The sequence below is a fragment of the Leucopleurus acutus genome (assembly GCF_964270905.1).
Source record: "Leucopleurus acutus genome assembly, chromosome: 5".
Lineage (NCBI taxonomy): Eukaryota > Metazoa > Chordata > Mammalia > Artiodactyla > Delphinidae > Leucopleurus > Leucopleurus acutus.
Window position 1 is genome coordinate 133,310,383 of NC_139147.1, and position 26,690 is coordinate 133,337,072.

At 39.4% G+C, this 26,690-nt stretch overlaps 1 protein-coding gene across 1 annotated transcript in view; it reads right to left on the reverse strand.

Moving 5' to 3' along the window:
* COL6A5 (collagen type VI alpha 5 chain) overlaps nt 1-26,690 on the reverse strand; it is a gene marked incomplete at both ends in the record, with an annotated part of 114,934 nt that overhangs the window by 45,295 nt on the left and 42,949 nt on the right. The window contains 11 exons of the mRNA XM_082840403.1: nt 2,204-2,691; nt 5,782-5,793; nt 15,087-15,123; nt 15,243-15,278; nt 17,611-17,673; nt 19,243-19,305; nt 21,006-21,041; nt 21,129-21,179; nt 22,618-22,680; nt 23,985-24,047; nt 25,248-25,310. Coding sequence (XP_082696529.1) covers nt 2,204-2,691; nt 5,782-5,793; nt 15,087-15,123; nt 15,243-15,278; nt 17,611-17,673; nt 19,243-19,305; nt 21,006-21,041; nt 21,129-21,179; nt 22,618-22,680; nt 23,985-24,047; nt 25,248-25,310 — 975 coding nt within the window. The remainder of the gene's footprint in view (nt 1-2,203; nt 2,692-5,781; nt 5,794-15,086; nt 15,124-15,242; nt 15,279-17,610; nt 17,674-19,242; nt 19,306-21,005; nt 21,042-21,128; nt 21,180-22,617; nt 22,681-23,984; nt 24,048-25,247; nt 25,311-26,690) is intronic.

Here is a 26,690-nt window from a genome sequence, read left to right on the forward strand (position 1 = left end):
CTACAAAACAGAAATAGACTCCCAGACATAGAGAACAGACTTGTGATTGCCAAGGGGGTGGGAGGGGAGGGACGGATTGGGAATTTGGGATTAGAAGGTGCAAACTATTATATATAGAATGGATAAACAACAAGGTCCTACTGTATAGCAAAGGGAACTATATTCAATATCCTGTGGTAAACCATAATGGAAAAGTATATAAAAGAGAATGTATATGTATGCCTATATATATATGTGTGTGTGTGTGTGTGTGTATACATATATATATATATATATATATATAACTGAATCACGTTTTGTACAGCAGAAATTAACACAGCATGTAAATCAACTATACTTCAAATTTTAAAAGTTCTATTCCAAAAGGATGTAGACAGAGGACACTAAGTCTATTCAAAATTCTTGGTAGTACACTGCCTGATTTTGTCTGTTTCTTGATTATATTTTTGCTTTGATACTCACTGAGATGGGCAATATATAGCATTCATTCATTCAGACTCAATAACTATATATTGGGCATTTACTCTGTATGAGGCACCATGCAATACAGACAATTTAATTACAATAATAGAAATCTATAATTCCCAGGTGATGAGGGGATCTCTCAATCAACAGAGATGCTCATGCTTTTGTTCTTTCTCCCTTGTGAAATTAAAAGGTAGAAAAACCACCCCCTCTGTTTTTCTGTAAAGTGCTGACTGAGCATTTGGTAATATTTATTATCATCCCAGCCTTATAATTAGAAAGTAGCTACTACATTCCTACTCTCTAGTTTTTATGAAACTGGATACTTTGGGTGTCATTTTGTGTTTGACCTTGTTGGTCCCCCATGTAAAGATTAACTGCAACCTTGGTAATCAAGGAAGTTTATTCACAGGGGTCAACCACATGCTCTTCATTCATCCATGCATTCATTCAACAAATATTTATTGAATGCCTACAATGTTAAATAGGTAATATTCTAGGTGCTGGGGATACAGAAATGAACAAAGCAGATAAAAACTCTATCCTACATTCTAGTGGGGAGACATATACCATAACAAAACCAATAAATAAATTATCTATGTTGGGAAGTAATTATTTTTATAGAAACTACTTCAAATTCCTACAATCCTTTCTGTCAGGATCTATTCTCCCTATGACTCCTATTTCCAAAATATTCATGGATATCTTACGATTATTGACTCTCTTCATGTTATAGAGGGCTTTTCTTTTTATAGTAGACATGTGTATTTGTGTAAATATAGACCTTTATAGGGCTTCCCTGGTGGCGCAGTGGTTGAGAGTCCGCCTGCCAATGCAGGGGACACGGGTTCGTGCCCCGGTCCAGGAAGATCCCACATGCCGCGGAGCGGCTGGGCCCGTAAGCCATGGCCGCTGAACCTGCGCGTCCAGAGCCTGTGTTCCGCAACGGGAGAAGCCACAACAGTGAGAGGCTGCGTACCACAAAAAAAAAAAAAAAAAAAAAAAAAAAAGACCTTTATAACCTCTTGGATGACATAATGATTCCACCCAGGTCCAGGAGCATGTATTTCATGGATAATGAGTAGATTTTAAAATAGTTGAACAGTAGATGGAGAAGTTCTTCAGTTTGCAGGGAGAAAGAGGGAAGCACAGATCCCATGAGAATCTGTGAATCCAAAAGTGATGGAACCTCTCTTGGGAAAAAGGTTCATACCCATCAAAGTTTTACACCTTAAGGGTTCAAAAACCCCATAAACTTCACCCATTACAGGTTAAGTCCAGCTGTTCAATGAGATTCAGCTAGCAGATGACAGATTTGAGAAACACCAGGTTGGCAGAGGGCTGGTAAAGCATTATATTAATAGCCCTATTTCAAATCTTGATTTAGCCACTTAATAGCTGTACAAAATTGAAGAAGTCACTCAAACTCTCTGGGCCTCAGTTTCCTGATTTTTAAATGGAGATAACGTGCATTTACTTCAGAGGGTTGGCAAATGCCTGAGTGTTTATGTAAAGCTCTAGGGACAGTGCCTGGTGCCCAGCAGGACCTGAACAAAGGTGGCTGCTATCATTGGCTACTGTGCTTATTAAAAATTGGATTTCAGACCCTGGCAACAATGCAGCTGTGAAAATTGCAAAGGAGGTCAAGAGGCCACATCTGTCCCCATACTCCCCAGTATTCCTGTCCTGCCAGTACTAATATCTTAAAAATAAATACGTTGACCAGGGAAGTACTTACCTCAAAAGCCTCCTCAAGGGAAACTCTTTCATTAAAAGCAAAGACTGCAGGGCTGATATCCAAGGCACTAAACTCCATGGTGGCCGTGATGATGGATGACCTACTGGCAGATTGTCCATTGCTAAAAAACACAGCGACTCTCTGCACATTGGCTCCTGCTAACATCCGCTTGAAGATGTTCCGAGCCACAAACTTCATCGAGTTACCAATGTCTCGGACTTCTCCGGAGTTTTGATATTTAATTTGGGAAAGAAGCTGGAGGAGTTGCTTCTTACTATGGTAGTCAGACCCACGGATGAGGTAGTTGGTGTCTAAGTCGAAGGAAACCACGACAACTCTTGCTCCCACAGGGCAATTATTTTCCCTGATGTGAAGGTCATTGACAATAGAAATGATGATGTCCCTCGTTTCATTAAATCTCTGCTCTGTGATATCGTAGGACTGGTCCAGGGCAAATACTAGCTCTGTTGGATACACTGGACATTTTTCTACAAAGATGAGAAGCAAAAGTATTAAGTTATTTCACTGGGTCAAAAGCCTTTCCCATTCCCTTTACTCCAGTGAGATAGGTTGACACTGAGGTCTGGGAAAATGCAAGTGTCACGTAAACCCTAGAACCAGAGGTACCCACATGTAAAGGGAGGAAAAGACTCTCCTTTGTTAGCCTGAAGGTGTTACCTAAATACAGAGCAGTGATATTTTGCTATATAATGCTCAGACTTCACTGCCCACCATCATTCTACTATTTAAAAAGAAATTGGAAGGAGTATTTGAGCTGATGGAACTTGCTGTATCTTGATTGTGGTGGTGATTACATGAATCTATGCATGTGTAAAAACCGAACAAAAGAGTGAATTTTACTGTATGGAAAATTTTTAAAGGAAACTATGGCTTATCAGAAAATCTGAAGGTAAGGTAACCCTCTTGCACTGTTGGTGGGAATGTAAATTGATACAGCCACTATGGAGAACTCTATGGAGGTTCCTTAAAAAACTAAAAATAGAATTACTATATGACCCAGCAATCCCACTACTGGGAATATATCCAGAGAAAACCATAATTCAAAAAGAATCATCTAACACAATGTTCACTGCAGCTCTATTTACAATAGCCAGGACATGCAAGCAACCTAAATGCCCATCGACAGATGAATGGATAAAGAAGATGTGGTACATATATACACTGGAATATTACTCAGCCATAAAAAGGAACGAAATTGGGTCATTTGTAGAGACGTGGATGGATCTGGAGACTGTGATACAGAGTGAAGTAAGTCAGAAAGAGAAAAACAAATATTGTATATTAACGCATATATGTGGAACCTAGAAAAATGGTAGAGATGACCAGTTTGCAGGGCAGAAATAGAGACACAGATGTAGAGAACAAACATATGGACACCAAGTGGGGAAAGTGGTGGTGGGGGGTGGTGGTGGTGTGATGAATTGGGGGATTGGGATTGACATGTATATACTAATATGTATAAAATGGATAACTAATAAGAACCTGCTGTATAAAAAATATAAAATTCAAAAAAAAATCTGAAAGTTTATTCTCTTCAAAAATCTTCAGAAATGGGGCTTCCCTGGTGGCGCAGTGGTTGAGAGTCCGCCTGCTGATGCAGGGGTCACAGGTTCGTGCACCGGTCCAGGAAGATCCCACATGCTGTGGAGCGGATGGGCCCGTGAGCCATGGCCGCTGAGCCTGCGCGTCCAGAGCCTGTGCTCTGCAACGGGAGAGGCCACAACAGTGCGAAGCCCACGTACCGCAAAAAAAAAAAAAATCTTCAGAAATGATCTACTAATAATGATAAAGTCAGCTGGAAGATTTTCATCCACTTATGTGCAAACATTTATTGAGTATCCACCATGTGAAATGCAGGGTAACATGTGCTGTGAGATACATATGAAGATGAACAAATCCAAGTTTGCCCTCGAGGAACTTGTCTGGGGAAGATCACGATATTGAAAGGTAGAGAGTGATTATTATTCTTCACAGGGATTCAGAGGACAAAGAGGCTGTTTCCAGAGAGAGAGGATTTCAGGGGCTTTGGGATGACAGCGAGGGTGGCAGGAGGAAGGGGGCAGCACAGTGGACCATGGCAGGCTTTCAACAAGCTATTATAAAGATGGGACTGTCTGTAATCTCCAACTCAATCCTAATAGTTTTATGATGACTGCACTTTGGGAATTTCATAGGTAATCTGCCCTATGTATCAAACCAAACTTTTCAAAGTCCTTGTTAAAGTCTGAACACAGGAAGAGAAAATGAAATTATTTAAAAATTAAGCACCCCCTCATCTACATCTACTTTCCCCAACCTAGCTATCAAAATGCATAAAACTCAAAATATAGCATCTCCCCACCATTGTTACCAGTAACAGAAATAGAAGAGGAAGTGTTGATTTTGAGATGTATTTTGAATCAAGACATTTTGCTGTGAAGAAATTTTTAAAATATGCAAGCCAATAATGAAAAAGAAACTGAGAAAAATGGACTATGCCTTATTTCTTAGCCCTATACTAAAAATGATTAATGAAGTGGTAGATAGCATCTTCAGACCTATCATCACAGATTTTCCTAGAAGGCAGCACCAGTTTCCATTTATTTTTAATCTCTCCCTTTCTTAGTGCCCAGTAGGGTACCTGATAAATTTAATTCAAACCCCTGAAGTTTTACTGAGTGCTTAGATTTACTAAGATTTTTTTTTTTTTGGAATAAAGTGAATGGTGCCAAACTTTGGGATGAGCTCAAAGATCCGGTGGATCTATGTCAGCAGGCCTCTAGGAGACCAGGAGCTCTTGGAGTTGACTTAACCGGCTCAGGGGTGACATCATCCGAGGGGTCTAAGGCACCACAGAACACCGACTGTAGTCTAGGCCCCAAGAAGACCATCCTCCATGCTCTGGGTCAGGCTGACGAGTGGTGGGCACATGGAGGTGAAAGCTGTGAATGGAGGTCAGAGAGAGGAAAGGAAACATCACCCGTCCAAGGAGCCAGTGTCCACGGACTCAGCAGCAGATGGAACAAAAGAATGGGTCAGGCAGCGAGCAGCCCTGCACTGAATTGCCCAGCAACACAGGACCTACCCCGTGAAGAAAATTAGTTGGAAACTGGTAGGACCTGGAAAGAACAGCAGTGTGAAAGATCTGGGAGCTGGCGGTCAGCATTTTATAGTTAAGTCCAAACATGACACTTAAAATTATAGTCATAATAAGTGTCTGCACAGAAGGAAGAAGTCTCTTTTCCCATGGGGATGAGAGTTTCTTTTTTTTTCCTTTGTGAAGTGTTTATTCAAATATTTTGCCCATTTACTTTTATTTTTTTTTATTTATTGAAGTATAGTTGATTTACAGTGTTGTGTTAGTTACAACAAAGTGATTCAGTTAGACATACATATATATATCTATTTTTTCCCAATTCTTTTCCCTTATAGGTTGTTATAAACTATTGAGTATAGTTCCTTGTGCTATACAGTAGGTCCTTGTTAGTTATCTATTTTATATATAGTAGTGTGTATATGGTCTTGTCAGAATGCAAGAATTATTTCAGCAAGCTGCATAATATGGTAAGAATACTCACCTTTCCAACAAGCTATAAAGAGGAGAGAGAGAGAAAGAGTCTGTTACACTTTTGGAATGCTGACTGAAAATAATCCCAAAAATAAAATTTCAACAGTTTAATATTCTGTTTAACTCTAATTGCAAATGGGGCTAGTTTCTAGTAACAGGAAGCCAAGGTTAAAGGATGGAGGAGGGTGGACACAGAAGTTTATTATTTTGTGGATCTTCCTGACCTTTCCTCCTTGTGAGCTGTGGCCAGCAGACATTAGCAGAATTCTGGTTGAAATTTGAATCACTGATCACTTGTTTTAGAAACAGAACAGATGAGCCTCTGATTAAAAGGTAAGATAGCTAAAATTCAATTTGTTTTGTCTCTATTTTACAGCCTTCTGAGAGTCATTCAACAAGGCAGGACTAAAATACGGGGTCTTATTTTCTTCCCTGATGAGCACCTTGGGAACCTCTATTTTTCTGCAGAGCTGTGGAGATTTCCAAATGAACTTCGTCTCTGCTAAAAAAAATACAGCTCCTGTGTTTGTGTGATCTTGTATCCAGACTGAGGGAATCCCCTGCTTTCTCCCGAGCATCTGGTTTCTCCAAGTGATTTACCTGGTAAGCATGAGATGTAACAGGGGGAACTGTTGGCAAATCTTGAAGAAAGCACAGGCCTGACAATTTCCATGTTCATTTTACTCAATTCCTAGGAAGCAAATGAAGCACTCCGAGACAATAAAAGATTTTACTAGCCCTGTCAACAAACTGGTCATCCATCCTGCTGGCCCACAGCCCACAAACACCCTCACATCAACCCTAGGAACATTTTTGTTTGTCTTCATCCTACAGTTGCTGAGATGCTGACTGCCAACAGAGAGCACACAGAACTCACGGCCTCCTCTGCATCTCAAGGCCTGAAATAGATCTCTCTTCCTGACTGAGGTCCCATTTGTTAACTTCCAGCCCAGCTGTGAAGCCAGAAGAACAAACTCTAGAATTAGGTGCATTTGTCTGAGTTTCAGTCTGGGGAAACTACTTGACCTCTTTTAGGGTGTTTCTTTTTTTTAATTTAGTTTTTCCTGAAAATTTTCTTTTTTATGTCTCTCCTTCTAAGACTCCAATTACTTGGGCCCTCCTGTTTTATTCCCAATCTCCCTTTCTCTCTCCTTTCTCCCCAGCTTCCTAGATCTCTTACTTTATTCTGGGGGAAGTTCCCACCCACCATCCCAGGGCCCTCATGCCAGTGCGTCTGGAGCTGCTGTAGGGCTGAAGAACAAACATGGTGCAGCAGGAGTCCAACCTTGCAGGGCATCTGAATTAGCTCCAAAGGCCTGTCACCCAAACCCCTATCTCAGTTCTGCATTCTAGAGTTCCATGCTCTCTGATCAGCACCCTGTCTGGTTATAGACTCTGCCCACTCCACAACAACCCCTTAATTTCTTGGCTAACTCCTTTCATGCAGTGTTGGAAAATGCCCTCACACCCCAAATCCTCCAAGATAAGTATTCACCTCCCTGCCCCTTCCACCCCTTGGGTCTTCCCTGATTTAGATCACACACTCCTCTCCCTACAATAGCTCTCCTCTTGTCCTCTCCCTGTGCCCCAGGCTGGTTCTCACCTCCTCCCTGTGCTGGAGAGCCTTTCAGCTCTCAAGTGACATCTTTGACATGGGTTCCCCCACTCAACATTGGAGTTTTCTCCACTGGCTGCTTCTTGCCTCTTTCCAAGTTGCCCACACTTGGTGGGATTTCCTCATCTCTGCAGTGCCATTTTTTCTGGTGTTGGGCCCACTCTTTTTGCTAATGCATCTCCCTGGGTTCATCTCTTGGAATTCTATTTCTGTCTCTCTAGTTTCACATCCTTTGGAAGCTCATTCATCCCTGCAGCTCTAAGGATGTTAGTAACTCCAGCTTCCATTCTGCCTGTAGATCATTTCACTTTAGGGTCTACACAGCATTCCTCTGCCTCTAAAATGTTTAAACTCATCACTTCTTCCTACCAATAGATTTTCTTCACAATTCTTCCTCTGCCTTCTCATCCTCAGTGGTACCAAACCTCTCCCGCTGTGGTCTTAGAGTTTTTATTTATTTATTTATTTTAAATTTTATTTTAATTATTTATTTTTTTATACAGCAGGTTGTTAGTTATCTATTTTATACATATTAGTGTATACATGTCAATCCCAATCTCCCAATTCATCCCACCACCACCTCCTCCCCCCGGCTTTCCTCCCTTTGTGTCCATATGTTTGTTCTCTACATCTGTGTCTCTATTTCTGCCTTGCAAACCGGTTCTTCTGTACCATTTTACCAGATTCCACATAAATGAATTAACATATGATATTTGTTTTTCTCTTTCTGACTTACTTCACTCCATATGACAGCCTCTGGGTACAACCATGTCTCTACAAATGACCTAATTTCATTCCTGTTTATGGCTGTGTAATATTCCATTGTATATATGTACTACATCTTCTTTAGCCATTCATCTGTCAGTGGACATTTAGGTTGCTTCCATGACCTGGTTATTGTAAATAGTGCTGAAATGAACATTGTGGTGCATGCATCTTTTTGAATTATGGTTTTCTCAGGGTATATGCCCAGTTGTGGGATTGCTGGGTCATATGGTAATTCTATTTTTAGTATTTTAAGGAACCTCCATACTGTTCTCCATAGTGGCTGTATCAATTTACATTCCCACCAAGAGTGCAAGACGGTCCCATTTATTCCACACCCTCTCCAGCATTTATAGTTTGTAGAGTTTGCCATGACGACCACTCTGACTGGTGTGAGGTGATAACTCATTGTGGTTTTGATTTGCATTTCTCTAATGATTAGTTATGTTGAGCATCTTTTCATGTGCTTCTTGGCCATCTGTATGTCTTCTTTGAAGAAATGTCCATTTAGGTTTTCTGCCCATTTTTGGATTGGGTTGTTTGTTTTTTTAATATTGAGCTACATGAGCTGTTTATATAATTTGGAGATTAACCTTTTGTCCATTGATTCATTTGCAAATATTTTCTCCCATTCTGAGGGTTTTCTTTTCATCTCATTTATAGTTTCCTTTATTGTGCAAGAGCTTTTAAATTTCATTAAGTCCCATTTGTTTATTTTTGTTTTCATCTCCATTACTCTAGGAGGTGGGTCAGAAAAGACCTTGCTGTGATTTACGTCAAAGAATGTTCTTTCTATGTTTTTCTCTAAGAGTTTTATAGTGTATGGCCTTACATTTAGTTCTTTAGTCCATTTTGAGTATATTTTTGTGTATGGTGTTAGGAAGAGTTCTAATTTCATTCTTTTACATGTAGCTGTTCAGTTTTCCCAGCAGCACTTATTGAATAGACTGTTTTTTATTCATTGTTTATCCTTGCCTCCTTTGTCACAGGTTAATTGACCATAGGTGCGTGGGTGTACCTCTGGGCTTTCTATCCTGTTCCATTGATCTATATGTCTGTCTTTGTGCCAGTACCATACTGTCTGATTACTGCAGCTTTGTAGTATAGTCTGAAGTCTGGGAGCCTGATTCCTCCAGCTCCATTTTTTCCCCTCAGGATTGTGTTGGCTATTTGGGGTCTTTTGTGTCTCCATACAAATTTTAAGATTTTTTTGTTCTAGCTCTGTAAAAAAATATCACTGGTAATTTGAGAGGGATTGCATTGAATCTGTAGATGGCTTTGGGTAGTACAGTGGTTTTCACAATATTGATTCTTCCAATCCAAGAACATGGTATATCTCTCCATCTGTTTGTGTTATCTTTGATTTCTTTCGTCAGTGTCTTATGGTTTTCTGAGTACAGGTCTTTTACCTCCTTCAGGAGGTTTATTCCTAGGTATTTTATTCTTTTTGTTGTGATGGTGAATGGGATTGTTTCCTTAACTTCTTTTTCTAATCTTTCATTGTTAGTGTATAGGAATGCCAGAGATTTCTGTGCATTAATTTTGTATCCTGCTACTTTATCAAATTCATTGATTAGCTCTAGTAGTTTTCTGGTGGCATCATTAAGATTATCTATGTATAGCATCATGTCATCTGTAAACAGTGACAGCTTTACTTCTTCTTTTCCAATATGTATTCCTTTTTCTTCTCTGATGGCGGTGGCTAGGACTTCCAAAACTATGTTGAATAATAGTGGCGAGAGTGTACATCCTTGTCTTTTTCCTGGTCTTAGAGGAAATGCATTCCGTGTTTCACCATTGAGAATGATGTTTGCTGTGGGTTTGTCGGATATGGCCTTTATCATGTTGAGGTAGGTTCCCTCTATACCCACTTTCTGGAGAGTTTTTATCATAAATGGGTGTTGAATTTTGTCAAAAGCTTTTTCTGCATCTACTGAGATTATCATATGGTTCTTATCCTTCAGTTTGTTAATATGGTATATCACATTGATTGATTTGTGTATATTGAAGAATCCTTGCATCCCTGGATAAATCCCACTTGATCATGGTGTATGATCCTTTTAATGTGTTGTTGGATTCTGTTTGCTAGCATTTTGTTGAGGACTTTTGCATCTATATTCATCGGTGACATTGGTCTGTAATTTTCTTTTTCTGTAGTATCTTTGTCTGGTTTTGGTATCAGGCTGATGGTGGCCTCATAGAATGAGTTTGGGAGTGTTTCTTCCTCTGCAATTATTTGGAAGAGTTCAAGACGGATGGGTGTTAGCTCTTCTCTAAATGTTTGATAGAATTCACCCAGGAAGCCATCTGGTACTGGACTTTTGTTTGTTGGAAGATTTTTAATCACAGTTTCAATTTCATTACTTGTGATTGGTCTGTTCATATTTTCTATTTCTTCCTAGCTCAGTCTTAGAAGGTTATACCTTTCTAAGAATTTGTCCGTTTCTTCCTGGTTGTCCATTTTATTGGCATAGATTTGCTTGTAGTAGTCTCTTAGGGTGCTGTGTATTTCTGTGGTGGTTGTTGCAACTTCTCCTTTTTCATTTCTATTTTTATTGATTTGAGTCCTCTCCCTCTTTTTCTCAATGAGTCTTGCTAATTGTTTAACAATTTAGTTTATCTTCTCAAAGAACCAGCTTTCAGTTTTATTGATCATTGCTACTATTTTCTTTGTTTCTATTTCATTTATTTCTGCTCTGATCTTTATGATTTCTTTCCTTCTGCTAACTTTGGGTTTTGTTTGTTCTTCTTTCTCTAGTCCCTTTAGGTGTAAGGTTAGATTATTTATTTATGATTTTTCTTGTTTCTTGAGGTAGGCTTGTATTGCTATAAACTTTCCTCTTAGAACTGCTTTTGTTGCATCCCATAGGTTTTGGATTACTGTGTTTTTGTTGTAATTTGTCTCTAGGTGTTTTTTGATTTCCTCTTTGATTTCTTCAGTGATCTCTTGGCTATTTAGTAACTCATTGTTTAGCCTCCATGGGTTTGTGTTTTTTACGTTTTTTTTCCCTGTAATTCATTTCGAATCTCATAGCGTTGTGGTTGGAAAACATGTTTGATATGATTTCAATTTTCTTAAATTTACCAAGGCTAATTTGTGACCAAAGATGTGATTTATCCTGGAGAATGTTCCATGGGCACTGGAGAAGAAAGTGTGATCTGCTGTTTTTGGATGGAATGTCCTATAAATATCAATTAAATACACTGGTCTATTGTGTCATTTAAAGCTTGTGTTTCCTTATCAATTTTCTCTCTGTATGATATGTCCATTGGTATAAGCGAGGTGTTAAAGTCCCCCACTATTATTGTGTTACTGTCGATTTCCTGTTTTATAGCTGTTAACATTTGCCTTATGTATTGAGGTGCTCCTATGCTGGGTGCATATATATTTATAATTGTTATATCTTCTTCTTGGATTGAACCCTTGATCATTATGTAGTGTCCTTCCTTGTCTTTTGTAACATTCTTTATTTTAAAGTCTATTTTATCTGATATGAGTATTGTTACTCCAGCTTTCTTTTGATTTCCATTTGCATAGAATATCTTTTTCCATCCCCTCACTTTCAGTCTGTATGTGTCCCTTGGACTGAAGTGGGTCTCTTGTAGACAGCATATATATATATATAATATATATATATTATATATATATATATATATCTTGTTTTTGTATCCATTCACTAAGCCCGTGTCTTTTGGTTAGAGCATTTAATCCATTAACATTTGAGGTAATTATTAATATGTATGTTCCTATTACAATTTTCTTAATTGTTTTGGGTTTGCTTTTGTAGGTCCTTTACTTCTCTTGTGTTTCCCACTTAGAGAAATTCCTTTAGCATTTGTTGTAGAGCTGGTTTGGTGGTGCTGAATTCTTTTAGCTTTTGCTTGTCTATAAAGCTTTTGATTTCTCCATTGTATCTGAATGAGATCCTTGATGGGTAGAGTAATCTTGGTTGTAGGTTTTTCCCTTTCATCACTTTAAATATATCATGCCACTCCTCCCTGGCTTGTAGAGTTTCTGCTGAGCAATCAGCTGTTAACTTTATGGGGGTTCCCTTGTATGTTACTTGTTGTTTTTCCCTTGTTGCTTTTAATAATTTTTCTTTGTCTTTAATTTTTGTAAATTTGATTACTATGTGTCTCGGTGTGTTTCTTCTTAGGTTTATCTTGTCTGGGACTCTCTGTGCTTCCTGGACTTGGGCAGCTATTTCCTTTCCCATGTTAGGGAAGTTTTCAACTATAATCTCTTCAAATATTTTCTGAGATCCTTTCTCTCTCTCTTCTTCTGGGACTGGTATAATGCAAATATTGGTCCGTTTAATGTTGTCCCAGAGGTCTCTTAGGGTGTCTTCATTTATTTTCATTCTTTTTTTCTTTATTCTGTTCCATGGCAGTGAATTCCACCATTCTGTCTTCTTCCAGGTCAGTTATCCATTCTTCTGCCTCAGTTATTCTGCTATTGATTCCTTCTAGTGTATTTTTCATTTCAGTTATTGTATTGTTCATATCTGTTTGTTTGTTCTTTAATTCTTCTAGGTCTTTGTTAAACATTTCTTGCATCTTCTCAATCTTTACCTCCATTCTTTTTCCAAGGTCCTGGATCATCTTCACTATCAATATTCTGAATTCTTTTTCTGGAAGGTTGCCTATCTCCACTTCATTTAATTGTTTTTCTGGGGTTTTATCTTGTTCCTTCATCTGGTACATAGCCCTCTGCCTTTTCACTTTATCTGTCTTTCTGTGAATGTGGTTTTTGTTCCACAGGCTTCAGGATTGTAGTTCTTGTTTCTATAGTCTTCCCTCTGGTAGATGAGGCTATCTAAGAGGCTTGTGCAAGCTTCCTGATGGGACAGACTGGTGGTGGGTAGAGCTGGGTGTTGCTCAGGTGGGCAGAGCTCAGTAAAACTTTAATCTACTTGTCTGGTAATAGGTGGGGGTGAGTGCCCTCCCTATTCGTTGTTTGGCCTGAGGTGACCCAGCACTTGAGGCTACAGGCTCTTTAGTGGTGCTAATCATGGACTCCAGGAGCGCTCATGTCAAGGAGTACATCCCAGAACTTCTGCTGTCAGTGTCCATTTCCCTGCAGTGAGCCACAGCCACCCCCCACCTCTGCAGGAGACCCTCCAACACTAGCAGGTAGGTCTCATTCAGTCTCCTATGAGGTCACTTCTCCTTCTCCCTGGGTCCTGATACACACACTACTTTGTGTTTGCCCTCCAAGAGTGGAATCTCTGTATCCCCCAGTCCTGTTTAAGTTCTGCAATCAAATCCTGCTAGCCTTCAAAGTCTAATTCTCCGGGAATTCCTCCTCCTGTTGCCGGACCCCCAGGCTGGGAAGCCTGACATGGGTCTCAGCACCTTCAATCCAGTGGGTGGACTTCTGTGGTATAATTGTTCTCCATTTTGTGAGTCACCCACTCACCAGTTATGAGATTTGATTTTATTGTGATTGCACCCCCTCCTACCATCTCATTGTAGTTTCTCCTTTGTCTTTGGATGTGATGTATCTTTTTTAGTGAGTTCCAGTGTCTTTCTATCAATGATTGTTCAGCAGTTACTTGTGATTCTGGTGCTCTTGCAAGAGGCAGTCCTTACAGTTGTTTTAAACTTGTTTTTGTTGTTGGTCTTTCCTGGCCATACACTTGCAATGACTACATTTTTATCCAGTCTCTTATAATAAGTCTTTCTGATTTTCCCATTTTCCATTCTTCTGACTGTGATTGTATAGGCATGAATATAAATTGAAACATGAAGAAAGACAAATCACCTAGAATTCTACCACCCTAACACAATACATGGTTACATTTTCCCAATTCCTCTTCTAGCATTTGTTTCTATGTATATATATTTACCTATATGTAAAAATGAAGAGTCAATTTAATTTTCTAGTTTTTAATGACAATATTTTTCATATTTGTGTGAGTCTTCATAAAAATCATATCTGCTTAATATTTTATCAGAGCATGATGGACTATAACCCAATTATTCTATAAGTATAAACAGTCTACTTATATAGTCATTTTTCTCTAATGAATAATATTTCAGCAACCTCTGTACCTATAATTTTTTTCCTTTATTTCCTTAGCATAAATTTCCAGAAATGAGATCACTGGGTTTCTTTCTACTTCATATTCTCCTTGATCATAATGAAAGACAACCTCTCTCTTTGTTGACCCTGCTTTATTCCTTTGTTGAAACTACTATTTTTTTTAAAAAATTATTTTATTGAAGCATAGTTGATTTACAATGTTGTGTTAATTTCTCCTGTACAGATAAGTGATTCAGTTATTCATATATATACATATACACATTATTTTCCATTATGGTTTATCTCAGGATAGTGAATATGCTTCCCTGTGCTACACAGTAGGACCTTGTTGTTTACCCTTTCTATATGTAATAGTTTGCACCTGCTAATCCCAAACTCCCAATCAATCCCTCCCCACCCCCCACCCCCTTGGCAACCACAAGTGTGTTCTCTATGTCTCTGAGTCTGTGAAACTATTCTCTTGCTGCTTCCCATCATTTCCTATAACCAGATTCAATGACTTCCATTCAAGCAGCCTTCATTAATTAAGTAGCCAACCAATCCCAGATCCCCATGTCCATCCCTTTAACACCATGCCCTCCAGGCCTTTGTACATAATTGTTATACTAGTGTGAGCTGAGTCACACACCTTTTGAGTTGGTCACTGATTGTTTCCCACAGGCATGTTTTCTCTCCCTCTAGGAAGCACACCTCTGAGCTAAGGCATGTACCTTTTCCTTCCTCCTTTGTTGTGAGCTGTTCCCACAGCAGGCACTCACAGCAAGCCTGCTGCCAAGGACATATGGTTTCTCCACCAGTGAGTTCAGCCTACTGATTCCACATCCCCACACTGCCTTCATCCTAAGTGCCCTCACTAATCAATGATGCTCTACAACACACAGATACTCACGACTATGGTCCTGCATGAACTGGATTAGATCACATTGCTGTACATGAAAAAGGAGAGAGAAAATAAGAAACATGAACACAGTGAATTCCAAGTGGCCATATTCATTTCCCAGTGAACAGGTTGCATTTTTGTGTGTGTGAATAAGACGATACATACAGAATATACCCGCTGCCCTGCCATGCCTTTAGGGCCCTAGGAAAACAAAAACAGAGCAAGTTATTGGTATGTGAATTGGAGTCTTCAGTGCTCTTCCCCCACACACTGAGAGTATAAACCTTTCTGTTTCAGTGTTTGATCAATTAAGCTAATGTCTACCTAGAATGAACTGAATGACTTTTCTAGGACGACAAGAAGGAAAGAAACAAAAGTACTTTTTAAAGATACTTGTACTGCAGACAGAACATTTAGAAGGCATTTCTCATAATAATACTTAAAATTATAAACAGCAGGCTTCCCAAAGAGTAGCATGAAGGAGAGACATTTACTGAAGTATATTTAAAACACTGGCAGCAGCACACAGCCTCAACATATGTGAAAAAAAAAAGACAATTACATAGCCAAATGGACATTACACAGAAGGAGAGCATACACACTAAGCTCATAAATGCTGAAGGTGATGGAGGAAAGGAATACAGATAATTGGGTGAGATGAGTCAGGGAAGGCGCTAAACACAGTCAGCTGCCTTTCTTGACAGTGTGAGCTTTTCTCATTTTCCTTTTAATTCCTTTTTATCAGGATCAGCCTTCTTCTTGGCAGTTGGTTCTCAATGTGTTTGCACATATGAATCCCTTTGGGCAGCTTTTAAGTATTATTATGAGAAATGCCTTCTAAATGTTCTATCTGCAGTACAAGTATCTTTAAAAAGTACTTTTGTTTCTTTGCTTCTTCTGTCATCCTAGAAAAACCATTCAGTTCAGTCTAGGTAGACATTAGCTTAATTGATCAAACACTGAAAGCTAGGATGTTTGCTGGCTTCAGAAAATGCTGTCACATGCTCATGATTGCTGTATGATTTCACTGACCCCTCAGAAGCTCATCCATGAATGTCAGTGTAAGAAACTCTGTTCTAAATGACAACTGGCAATCTGTCCATCCATCCATCTATCCATCTATCCATCCATCCATTCATCCATCCATTGAACAGTTAAGTGTCTGCTGAATGCTGATGTGGCCCACTGTGTGCTGCTGGTATTAACCAGAACTGTCATGGCATCCATGATTCTACCCACTGGGGGCATATTTTCTTCCTGACCCAAATCAAGAAATATGCATCTCACTAAAAGATTCAGAGTCTTATTTTTCCATTTACAAGAGACAGCAGAAAACAGAAAAAAAAATGCACAGCCATTTAAACAGAGAGAGGAAGAGTTTCCAGCTAATGAATAGAGTAGGCAGCCCACATCCTACAGAAGATCAGAACCGTGGAGAGTAGGTTCCAAAAGACTGAGTTTAAGAATAACTTAGAGCAACTCCTTAAGGAGAGACTGAGGACCACAGGCATGAGACAGAGAAACCATGGTATACCAGACCAGCATGGCCAAACACAAGAGCAGGAGGATATGGGACCTCCAGGGAGAGCTCCAGAATCTGGAAAGGAGGCAAATCCAGACCAGTCCAGATTGACTCAGAGACCAGATTCTCACCCACATGACTAAGAATAGTCACCAGTTCCTTAATTCAAAAGAAAGAAAAGATTGTACCAGAGTATCCTTTACAGTGAGTTGATTATCATTTTACTACAGATTCAGTTTTCCGCAAAACATCCATGTTTTTGTTTTCTTTATAAAGTTGCAAGTTAAAGAACCCCTCCAGGTAGTCAGAAAACAATCACAATACACAAAACAAGAGAAGCAGTTTCTCCTGTCCTTACACAATGCTTCCTGCACCTCACACACAAAACACAGATGCTGGCAACATTTAGTTCTTATTTGACTGTTCTCTTTAGGGGAGAGAGAAATGTTAATGTCATCACAATAACACATAAGGCACTAAAATAGAGATATGGATATCTTGTCAGTGGGAGATGTGCCTGGCTCTGTCCAAGAATGCTTCTAGAGGTGCCATTTCTTTTGTAATTGAATCACAGTGGAAAGTTGCAATTTTATTTCCAAATCTCCCCAGCATCTATATCGTGAGGTCAGGAAGGCAAAAATAGTGGTTTGGGAAATCCTATCAACCTGTCAGGACACCTTAATGAAGCTTATGCATTCTCATCCCTATTTTTTTCCTTCAGTAAAAATTAACAGTCACAGCTCATATTTGCATTGAACTTTATAGTTTATGAAGAGCATTCACATTTGACTATCTGATCCTCACAGCTACCTTTTGAGGTGTTTCCAACAGGACATGTCATTCCCATTTTAGAAGGAAATTGAGAGACCCAGGGACTAGTCCAAGTGCACCCAGGTAGCAAGAAGCAGAGTCTGGACTTGAACCAGTGATTCTGCCTTTAAATTCTGTGCTCATTCCAGTGGGCACCCTAGGAAGCAGCACATGACCCTTAGTTCTAATGAGTGTACTTACTCTCCGTCCGGGAGGGCCTTGACGTCCTTGAGAGCCTTCCTCACCTTTCAAACCTACAGTGAGCTGCAGGTAGAAATATACATGAGTTTCCACATCCTCTATCCATGGAGACTACCTCAGCCTTAATGTGACTTTATAATTTAAAAAAAATTTTTAGCAAAAGCAACTATTAATTCAAGTTAAGCAAATTCCTTATGTGTAATATAGATAGCCATTCTTTTTTCCCACAGAACTCACAGAAAAATTAATTTTTCCAATAGTTCATTGTTAGTGTATAGAAACACAACTGACTTTTATATATTGGTTTTGTATCTTGAAACTTTACTGAATTTGTTTATTACTTCTAACAGTTTTTAATGAAGTCTTTAAGATTTTCTATCTATAAGATCATATCATCTGCAAACAGACACTTTTACTTCTTCCTTTCCAATTTGGATGACTTTTATTTCTTTTTCTTGCCTAAATGCTCTAGCTAGGACTTCCAGTATTATGTTGAAAAGGAGTAGTGAGAGTGGACACCTATGTCTTGTTCCTGGTCTTCGCAGGAAAGCTTTCAGCCTTTCATTGTTGAGTGTGATGTTAGTTGTGGATTTTTCAAATATGGCCTTTATTATGTTGAGGTAATTTCCTTCTATACCCAATTTGTTAAGAGTTTTTATATTGAAAGGATGTTGAATTTTGTCAAATGTTTTTTCAGCATTTATTGAGATGATCATATGATTTTTATCTTTCATCCTAAATAGTAATTCTTAATTATTGGTAAACATCCATTTCCCTCTTAGCCTCTTCATTTAGTGATATCCTTTGCTCTGGCACTGGCTGTGCATTTAAATCTAAATTAGTCATAAGCTAGAACTGGCGCTTTAAACAAGTGAATACACTATAGCACACGGAGATCTAATAAAAAGCTGCCATCTGCAAAGAATCAAATAAGAAAAATAATTCCCCACATATATAAGGACATGGGTTGGCTGTATCATTCCCATAACTCAAGGTGATGGATATAGATACTAATGAAATTTGTCCAGTCAGATGTAAAATATCTGTTGAATTGCATCTCTTTCATGCTGGTAATGACCTTCGATATTACACTGAAACTTTAAAATGAAAGGATGCTTGTCTTGGCATTTTGGTTTTTTAATAAGTATAACACTCTACTCTGCATTTTGCTATTTAGAACATCTCAACAGCTTTCCTTAAAATGAATACACCAGGTGACCTTGGCTCTGGGGACTGGAACTGTCAGAAAACGCTCCAGGACAGAGTAGGAAGATGTCAGCTTCATTTCCACTCACAGGGTTAATATTCTGGGCTTTAATATGTGCCCTGGAAAAGACTGGAAGACACTGACACTTTTTAGAATAGCCTGTTATCAATCTGTAAATACTTAAAATAGTTCAGATTCATGGAAACATAGAATTTTAGAGCTGAAAGTAGCTTTTGTGTCATTAAGTTTAACTCCCATGTTATAGAAATAGAGACCTTGAAAAGATGTGTTGAAGATCACACAGCTAGGAAGTGGCATTTCAGATGACCCTGGGTTGGATTGACAATCCACATTAATAATTACAACATAAAAGCCAGAATCTTCCAAAGAAACATTTATTATTTCTGGAATTATAGGTCACTTACTGTTAGTCCCCTAAATCCTTTGGGTCCAGGCCCCCCAGGAATTCCAGGATCACCAACAACACCCTAAAGATTCAGATATAAGAAATCAAGATATTAAAATACTTGCTATGAAAGAATAAAAGTAATTCTCTCCAAACCAAAATCTAATTGATCTTATAACTATATCATATATTAAATATTAAATGTCATTTCTTCTTGTCATTTAGAACTAAGCCATTGATACACCTAGATATTCTCCAAACTATTTTAATTTTTTTGAGAATACAAATATTTATGCATCAATATCAATACAATGGCTATCCAATCAGTTACTAAAAATACCTAAAGAAAAATGCTTGAAAATCAAGGAAAACATATGGGGTATTGACTACATAAAGTACTAACTAATGAATTACTTCCTAAATTCATGAATCATTCCTCAAAAAGTTGAAGGTAAAAAGAAATTTATTCTGACTTTGGTGGAAAACTAATTTAACACTTATCAATATGCTAATTTACCATTTATCTGTAAATTGGAATATGCTAATTTTCTCTCTTTATCAGCAAATTAGAAAATTGGTCCTTTACAATGAGAACTCCTATCCTAACAGTTATTTATATAGTCCCTTCTTGAACCCTTCTCCACCTAAGGAAAGAATCTCTTTTGGTAATTCATCAATTAAAAGCACTCTTAAGGGAATCAAAAATTGGCTATTTTCCTATACTGTAGTTGATTCAATTTACTTACATTCTATTTTTTAATCCATATTTTCTATTTTAATTTGAGCATAAATGATTGGAAGATATACAAGATACTTTTATGTAATTAATTTTTATTGATGTATAATTGATTTACAGTGTTGTGTTAGTTTCAAGTGCACAGCAAAATGACTCAGTTATACACACACACATATATAATATATATATATATTATTTTTCAGATTCTTTTCTTTTATAGTTTTTTACAAAATATTGAGTGTAGTTCCCTGTGCTATATATACAGTAGGTCCTTGTTGTTTATCTATTTTATACATAGTAGTGTATGTATGTTAATCTCGAACTCCTAATTTATCCCTCCCCGCTTCCCCTTTGGTAATCATAAGTTTGTTTTCTATGTCTGTGGGTCTATTTCTGTTTTGTAAATAAGTTCATTTTTAAGGATGCTTTTTTTTTTTAGATAAATCTTATTACAGAATTCCAGTGTATAAAACAGATATAACCTGAGCTACTCTGGTTGAAATGGAAGGAATGTCTTGTCGTAGAGCTTGGAGGTGAATTTCAGGCTGGTAGGCAATGAGGAATTCTAGAAGATGATTGACCAAGAGAGTAACATAACTAAGTTATACTTTGGGAAAAATCAAGAGAGTAGTGTTTGGGATTAACTGAAGCAGGTTAAAGTTGCAAGTAGGAGACTAATGAGAATATGGTAATCTTTCAGGTAAGAGGAAGTGAAAGCCACGATAATGAAGGGCAAAGTACAATAGCAGAAGGCAAGAGTTTTGCATGAGATCACCAGGGTAGAGAAATCAAGAAAAGGACTAAGGACTAAACTTGAGAGGGTACCTAGAGGTAGGGTTTCAAGACAAGGGACATCAGGCAGTGAAGGACAAATTTTCCAATTTAAAGGTTCATAGGAGTTAAGTATGGTCCTTTCTTCATGAAGCTCAGGCAAACCGATTGTCTTGCTTTTTTTTTTCCTGTTTCATTCAGATCCACAGACTTATCTTAATTCTCAAGTAGAAGGTCAGGATCATGGTAAATTTGACAAGTTATATGCACAATACCTTTTGACCCATATCTCCAAGGAATCCTCTTTGGCCCTACGATTTTCAGCAGAGAACATAAATAAATCAACACACCATTTAATTGATTCACCAATTAAAGAAATAATTGTTTTCCATATTTACCTTTACTCCTTTTCGTCCCATAGGACCATAGCCCGGAATGCCATAATCACCCTGTGAATATATCAGTTCATTTCAATTTCTCAAGAGAGGAAATTAATTGTAACCTATACTGGGGAGATTATGGTGTCAGGATAAAAGCACCGGGGACTTCCAGGTGGAGGGGGCCTGATGAACTTGAACTCTGGGAATATTCATGCCGTTTAGTTTTCCACACTTCCTGGTATATGCCCTGGTATTTCTTTGCTCAGCTCCTGTGCAGACATGACAGGAGGCAGAGGTATGGTCATTTAAGACTAGTGGAGTCAGTGGCAGTTACTTGCCTGGAAAATTAGGAGCTGGTCCAAAGAACACTGGGTGAGGAATTTCCCAAAAAGGAATTGTAAATGGACAATAAACATAATGAAAGATGTTATCCTCACTAGTAGCCAAAGAAATGCAATTTGAAACAGTAATGAGACATCATTTTTGGTCAGTAAAATTGGTAAAGATGAAATAAAAGAAAGTGACAATACCCATTGTTGGTGTGTATGCCCTGAAGTGAGCACTCTTCCTGCACAACACAAGGGTACATACATCCTTGGAATTTTCCTAAGGACACTTTGCAATAGAGTTCAAAGCCTTAATTAAACATGTACATATTCCTTGAACGAGCTATGCTACTTCTAGAAATTTCTATGTAGAAATTAATTATGGTTTTATCCAAAAACTTAGTTACATACAAGAATATTCATTGCTGTGCTATTTTAAGACAGTGAAAAACTGAAAGCAAACTAAATATCCAGTAATAAGAAGTTGGTCAAGTGAACTAAGGTATATACATTCAGTAGAATATTTTGAAGCTATTGAAAGTAACTTTGAGGGAAAAATGTAATGACATGGAAGTATGCCCATGATACATTGTTAATAGGGAAAAATAATTTTTTTTCTGTCTCCAGGATATTAATAATAAATATTTCAAAATGGTGGGATTATGGGTAATTTTTCTTTCCCATTTCCCATGTTTTATGCTTAGTCAATTTTCTACAATATCTATGCCTAATATTTGTAATAAACATTATTTTTGAAAAGAAATTAATTTTTTTCCCATTTTTTTCTTATATTGACTGCTTTATGAACTGAGACTCTGGTACAGCCAGAGCAACTAGAACAGATACCCTGTTTCTTGATCCTACTACCCTCTTGTCACTCTGGAGTTTTACAAGAAGTCACCTGAGTTTCAACTGACATGGCCATATAGGTTGTTAAAATACTGAGCTCATCCATTATTCTCTCTGCATTCTCCTTTCCCTCTTGCTGTTCTCCCTTTGTTTTAGCAGACAGACTAGCTATAGAATGAGTGCTTCAGGGAGCAGGAGGAATGTCCCTACATCTTCCTAGGAGGTCCCAAAATACCTTCAGGACCCCAGGTGCTTAAGCTAATGGTGTCAGCCCCCTTCTCTTTACTGAGCCCTTGGAGCTGCTAAAGGGTAAGAGTCCTAAAACCTCATACTTGCTTTCCTTGCCGTCCAGCTTGCCCCAGTGGCCCTGGATCTCCAGGAATTCCAGGTTCTCCCTAGTGAGACAAGGACAGATTCAGATCAGTAAAAATCAAACCTGGCTCCCACCATAGGATGTTCTGTCCACTAGTTGGGGACACTCAGGGTTCTCAGTGAGGGTTCAATGCTCAGCAAGCTAGGGAGTGTAGGAAACAAATAATGATCTTCCCAAAGGCAAGCAGGAAATACCAGCACAGCCCAAAGCTGGACTCAGCACTGCTTTCCCAGTGCTATAGAAGGACTAAAGGAGAAGAGAAAGAGTGGAAAATTTACTCCAGGGAAAGTGGATTCATTTGCTGATTTATTGACCCATCCAACAGTTATTTATTGTCCTGGAAAAGGAACAGTTGAACATGACCGATGTGGTCCTGCCCTCACCAAGAATACTCTGGTTAGAATGAGAGAAAATTAGGCAATTCTACACTGTGTGATAAAGTTCAGGGTGCTGTGGCAGTGGAGAGAAGGGGACTCTTAAGTCAGATTTGGTGGGGCAGGCAGGCTGGCTGTCTGAAGGAAGGGAGCAGGGATGCTGAGGCTTAAAGGATAAGTTGTGTGAGCTGGAAGAAGGACCGAGGGAGGAGTGAGAATGGAGGAGGAAGGCACAGTGAGAAGCCTGGGCAGGCACACAGGAGGGAGATGAGCTAGGAAGCCTTAGAATTAAACAGGGTCAAAGGGTCTTCTAAGCTACTGGAAAATTTGGAGATTTTCTTAAGGGTCATCCGAAGGTAAGACCAGTGACATAATCTGTGGGACTCAAATGAAATCATGGGCCCTTAACTCAAAAGCAAACTTTCCAGACTGTGATAGCAGAGCTTGAGGCCAAGTAGGGGCGCCTTCTAAGCGAGGGCCCCTGTGTGACTGAACGGGTCCCAGGCCCACGAAGCTGGCCCTGGGGGAGGGAGCTGCTGAAAGGTTTTGAGCAGGGCAGTGAGATTCTGAACAGGCCAACAGTCTGTCTCTAACGATCTCCAATAAGGACATTTCTGAGAAGGTAGGATGAGTTAGACCTAGAACTGCATGCATGAACAGATCTGAGTTCTGACATCCCCCATGCCCCTGGCCGACTCTACCACCAAGTGCCTTGACGCATTCAGGAAACCAGCGAGTTGAGTTTATCAGAGTTGTTTCATGATAGGTGAATAAACCTTGTCTCTCCCAGTGAAATGGGGCAGTTTCAGAGAGTAAGGAAAAGAATATTGGCAGAAAGCTGGTGGGTGGTTGATTGTGCCTGGATCATGTGAAGAATTAACATGAAAATCAAGGGGAAAAAATGGAGCTACTCTTTCCTCAGTATCTGAAATCTGTAAGAGATAACACTTACCCTTTTCCCCAAAAGTCCAGGCCTTCCAACACTCCCTTTATCTCCCACTGGCCCAGGAGCACCCTGAAAGAATATAGGAAACACAGATGTTGGTGCTACAGCAATTTGTACAAAACCTGTTAGATTAGTTTTGCTTTTCTTCGTGTCGTTTGTAACAATTTCTTGATGCCTCCTTAACAGGAAACCCAGCCTGAAACCAGGTGACTCGGGCTACAGTCCTGGTTAGAGGACCCCAAGTCTTCATTGGCAGGGACATCGCTAGTCCAAATGGGGACTTAGTGAGAAATAAAAAAGGCACTCTTGACACAAGACATGTTATTTCGTTAGAACAAGACATTGTGCTGTCATTGTCACTTTTGTGCTCTGTGTCATCCACACATATAAAATGGGATGTCAAATGTGTTTCAGTTTCCTGATCTGCAAAGGGGCAAAACGGTCTTTCACAAATATGCTGGGAAGATAACTGACCAAACATGGGTATCGCTTGCCTTCTAAACTCTCACTATCTGAGCTGAAAAACTGAATAGATTCAGAACATTTTTTTTTTTTTTTTTTTTTTTTTTGCGGTACGCGGGCCTCTCACTGTTGTGGTCTCTCCCGTTCCGGAGCACAGGCTCCGGACGTGCAGGCTCAGTGGCCATGGCTCACGGGCCCAGCCACTCCGTGGCATGTGGAATCTTCCTGGACCAGGGCACGAACCTGTGTCCCCTGCATCGGCAGGCGGGCTCTCAACCACTGCACCACCAGGGAAGCCCAAGATTCGGAACATTTTTAATATGAATCTCTCACCATCCAAACTCTCATTACTTACTGTCAGAAACTTGGGAATCAAGTAGTTTCAGAGGGTGAATTCAAAGCTGAACTTAAGAATCAAATAAATTTGGGTAGCGAGGGATCTTTGCAGAGTCCATTTCAAATATCTATAGTCAATGGAGATAGGCATGGCACCGATAATTTTTAAAAGTTAGAAAAAGCAGAATAATGTATCAGCTTTGAAATGTTCATGAGTCAGCAAGATGTGCATTCTTCTAAAGGCTTCCTTCAGGCGGATAAAGTGGGTTTGTGCTTTCCAAGTCAAACTCCCGGGAAGGAGAAAGGCGAATGTACAAGGAATCTGAGCTGTGCTAAAGATTTGTCCCAAGTTAATTCCCAAATGAAATACTCCATACTAGATAATATAAAATAAACTCTACGTGAAGACGTCTTTGAAGCAAGAGGAAAATGAAGGTTGGAGACCATTGAGGTACCATCTGAGTCACGCACCTGAGGTCCTTTGTGCCCCTTGTTTCCCTTCTCTCCTTTCCTGCCGCGAAGTCCATTTGACCCCTTTGATGGTAACAAAAGAAACACAATACAATGAAGTAAATGAAAACTGACTTTCTTTTTGGGCCTCTCACTGTTGTGGCCTCTCCTGTTGCGGAGCACAGGCTCCAGGCGCACAGGCTCAGCGGCCATGGCTCACGGGCCCAGCCGCTCCGCAGCATGTGGGATCTTCCCAGACCGGGGCATGAACCCATGTCCCCTGCATCGGCAGGCGGACTCTCAACCACTGCGCCACCAGGGAAGCCCAAAAACTGACTTTCTTCATTAGTGCTTTTGAAACACTTCACGGAAAAGCATCTATCCAGCCCTTCAAGCAGCTTTAACACTGAGATTAAGCATGTCTCAGAAGAGGAGTTGAAAGGAGACCCAGACTCAGTGGAGCAGCTCTTATGAAGGAATATCCTGCCTGGGTTTACACCTCATCCCTCTGTGGCAGGGAGAAATGGAAAAGAGACTAAAAGGAGAAATAAAGCCCATAGAAGAAGGAAGTGAGACATAAACAATAGGCAGATGGATTCCTTTGATGGGGCAGGTTACCTGGGCCAAAGTGCATCAATGTGTAAAAGAGAAAGCAAGTTAGCACAAAAGGACATTTTAGCAGCAGATCCCTATCAGAGGAGTTAAAGCATATATTTTTTTGTCATATTTCCCATCAAATGCATGGTTCTCATATGGTTCTCTCACACAGAAAGAAAAGCTAGAGGTGCTGGTATTGTTTCTCATCACCAAAGCAGCAGCTGTAAGATGTCTTGGTTGCCCAGTGCAAATGGTGGTTACAGCCCATGGGCTGGTCTTGTTTCACAGCCTGAGCATCTAAGGGACCCTGGAGGGGCTGAGGTAATGTCACCCCTCTCCCGACAAAGTCTGGGGATGGATTTAGGTTGGTCCCATGGTTACTCATTCTAGAGGACACCAGAACCACTCAAGAGAATTCCAAATTCAGGCTTAGTATGAAGAATCTAGAACTTTCTAGAAGAAAAATGAACTCCTGGAAAGGTCTTAGGATGGACACATCTATGTAGGCAGGTCCTTCTAGACAAGTTCAGGCTTAAAGTAGACTCCATCAGGTGACTATGTACCCATGTGTTGCAAACCATTCTCTAGGATGTCCCTGGCATATTTCTGACATGGAAAAGAAACAGAGATGTCCTAATTCCAGTGCCCATCTCACTAATGATATGACCAAGAAAAAATGCAGATGACTCACATAGAGCCCTATCGGTGATATTCCAGAGCACTGTCACCCCCTATAGAGTCAGCTTTGGAAGAGGTGAGTAATAGTTGCCAATTCCTAACTTTCCTTCATTGGAGTCTGCGTGCAGAACCTCACTTAAGAAAAATCAATTTGTTGATCTGGATACTGATTACTAACATAGTATTAAG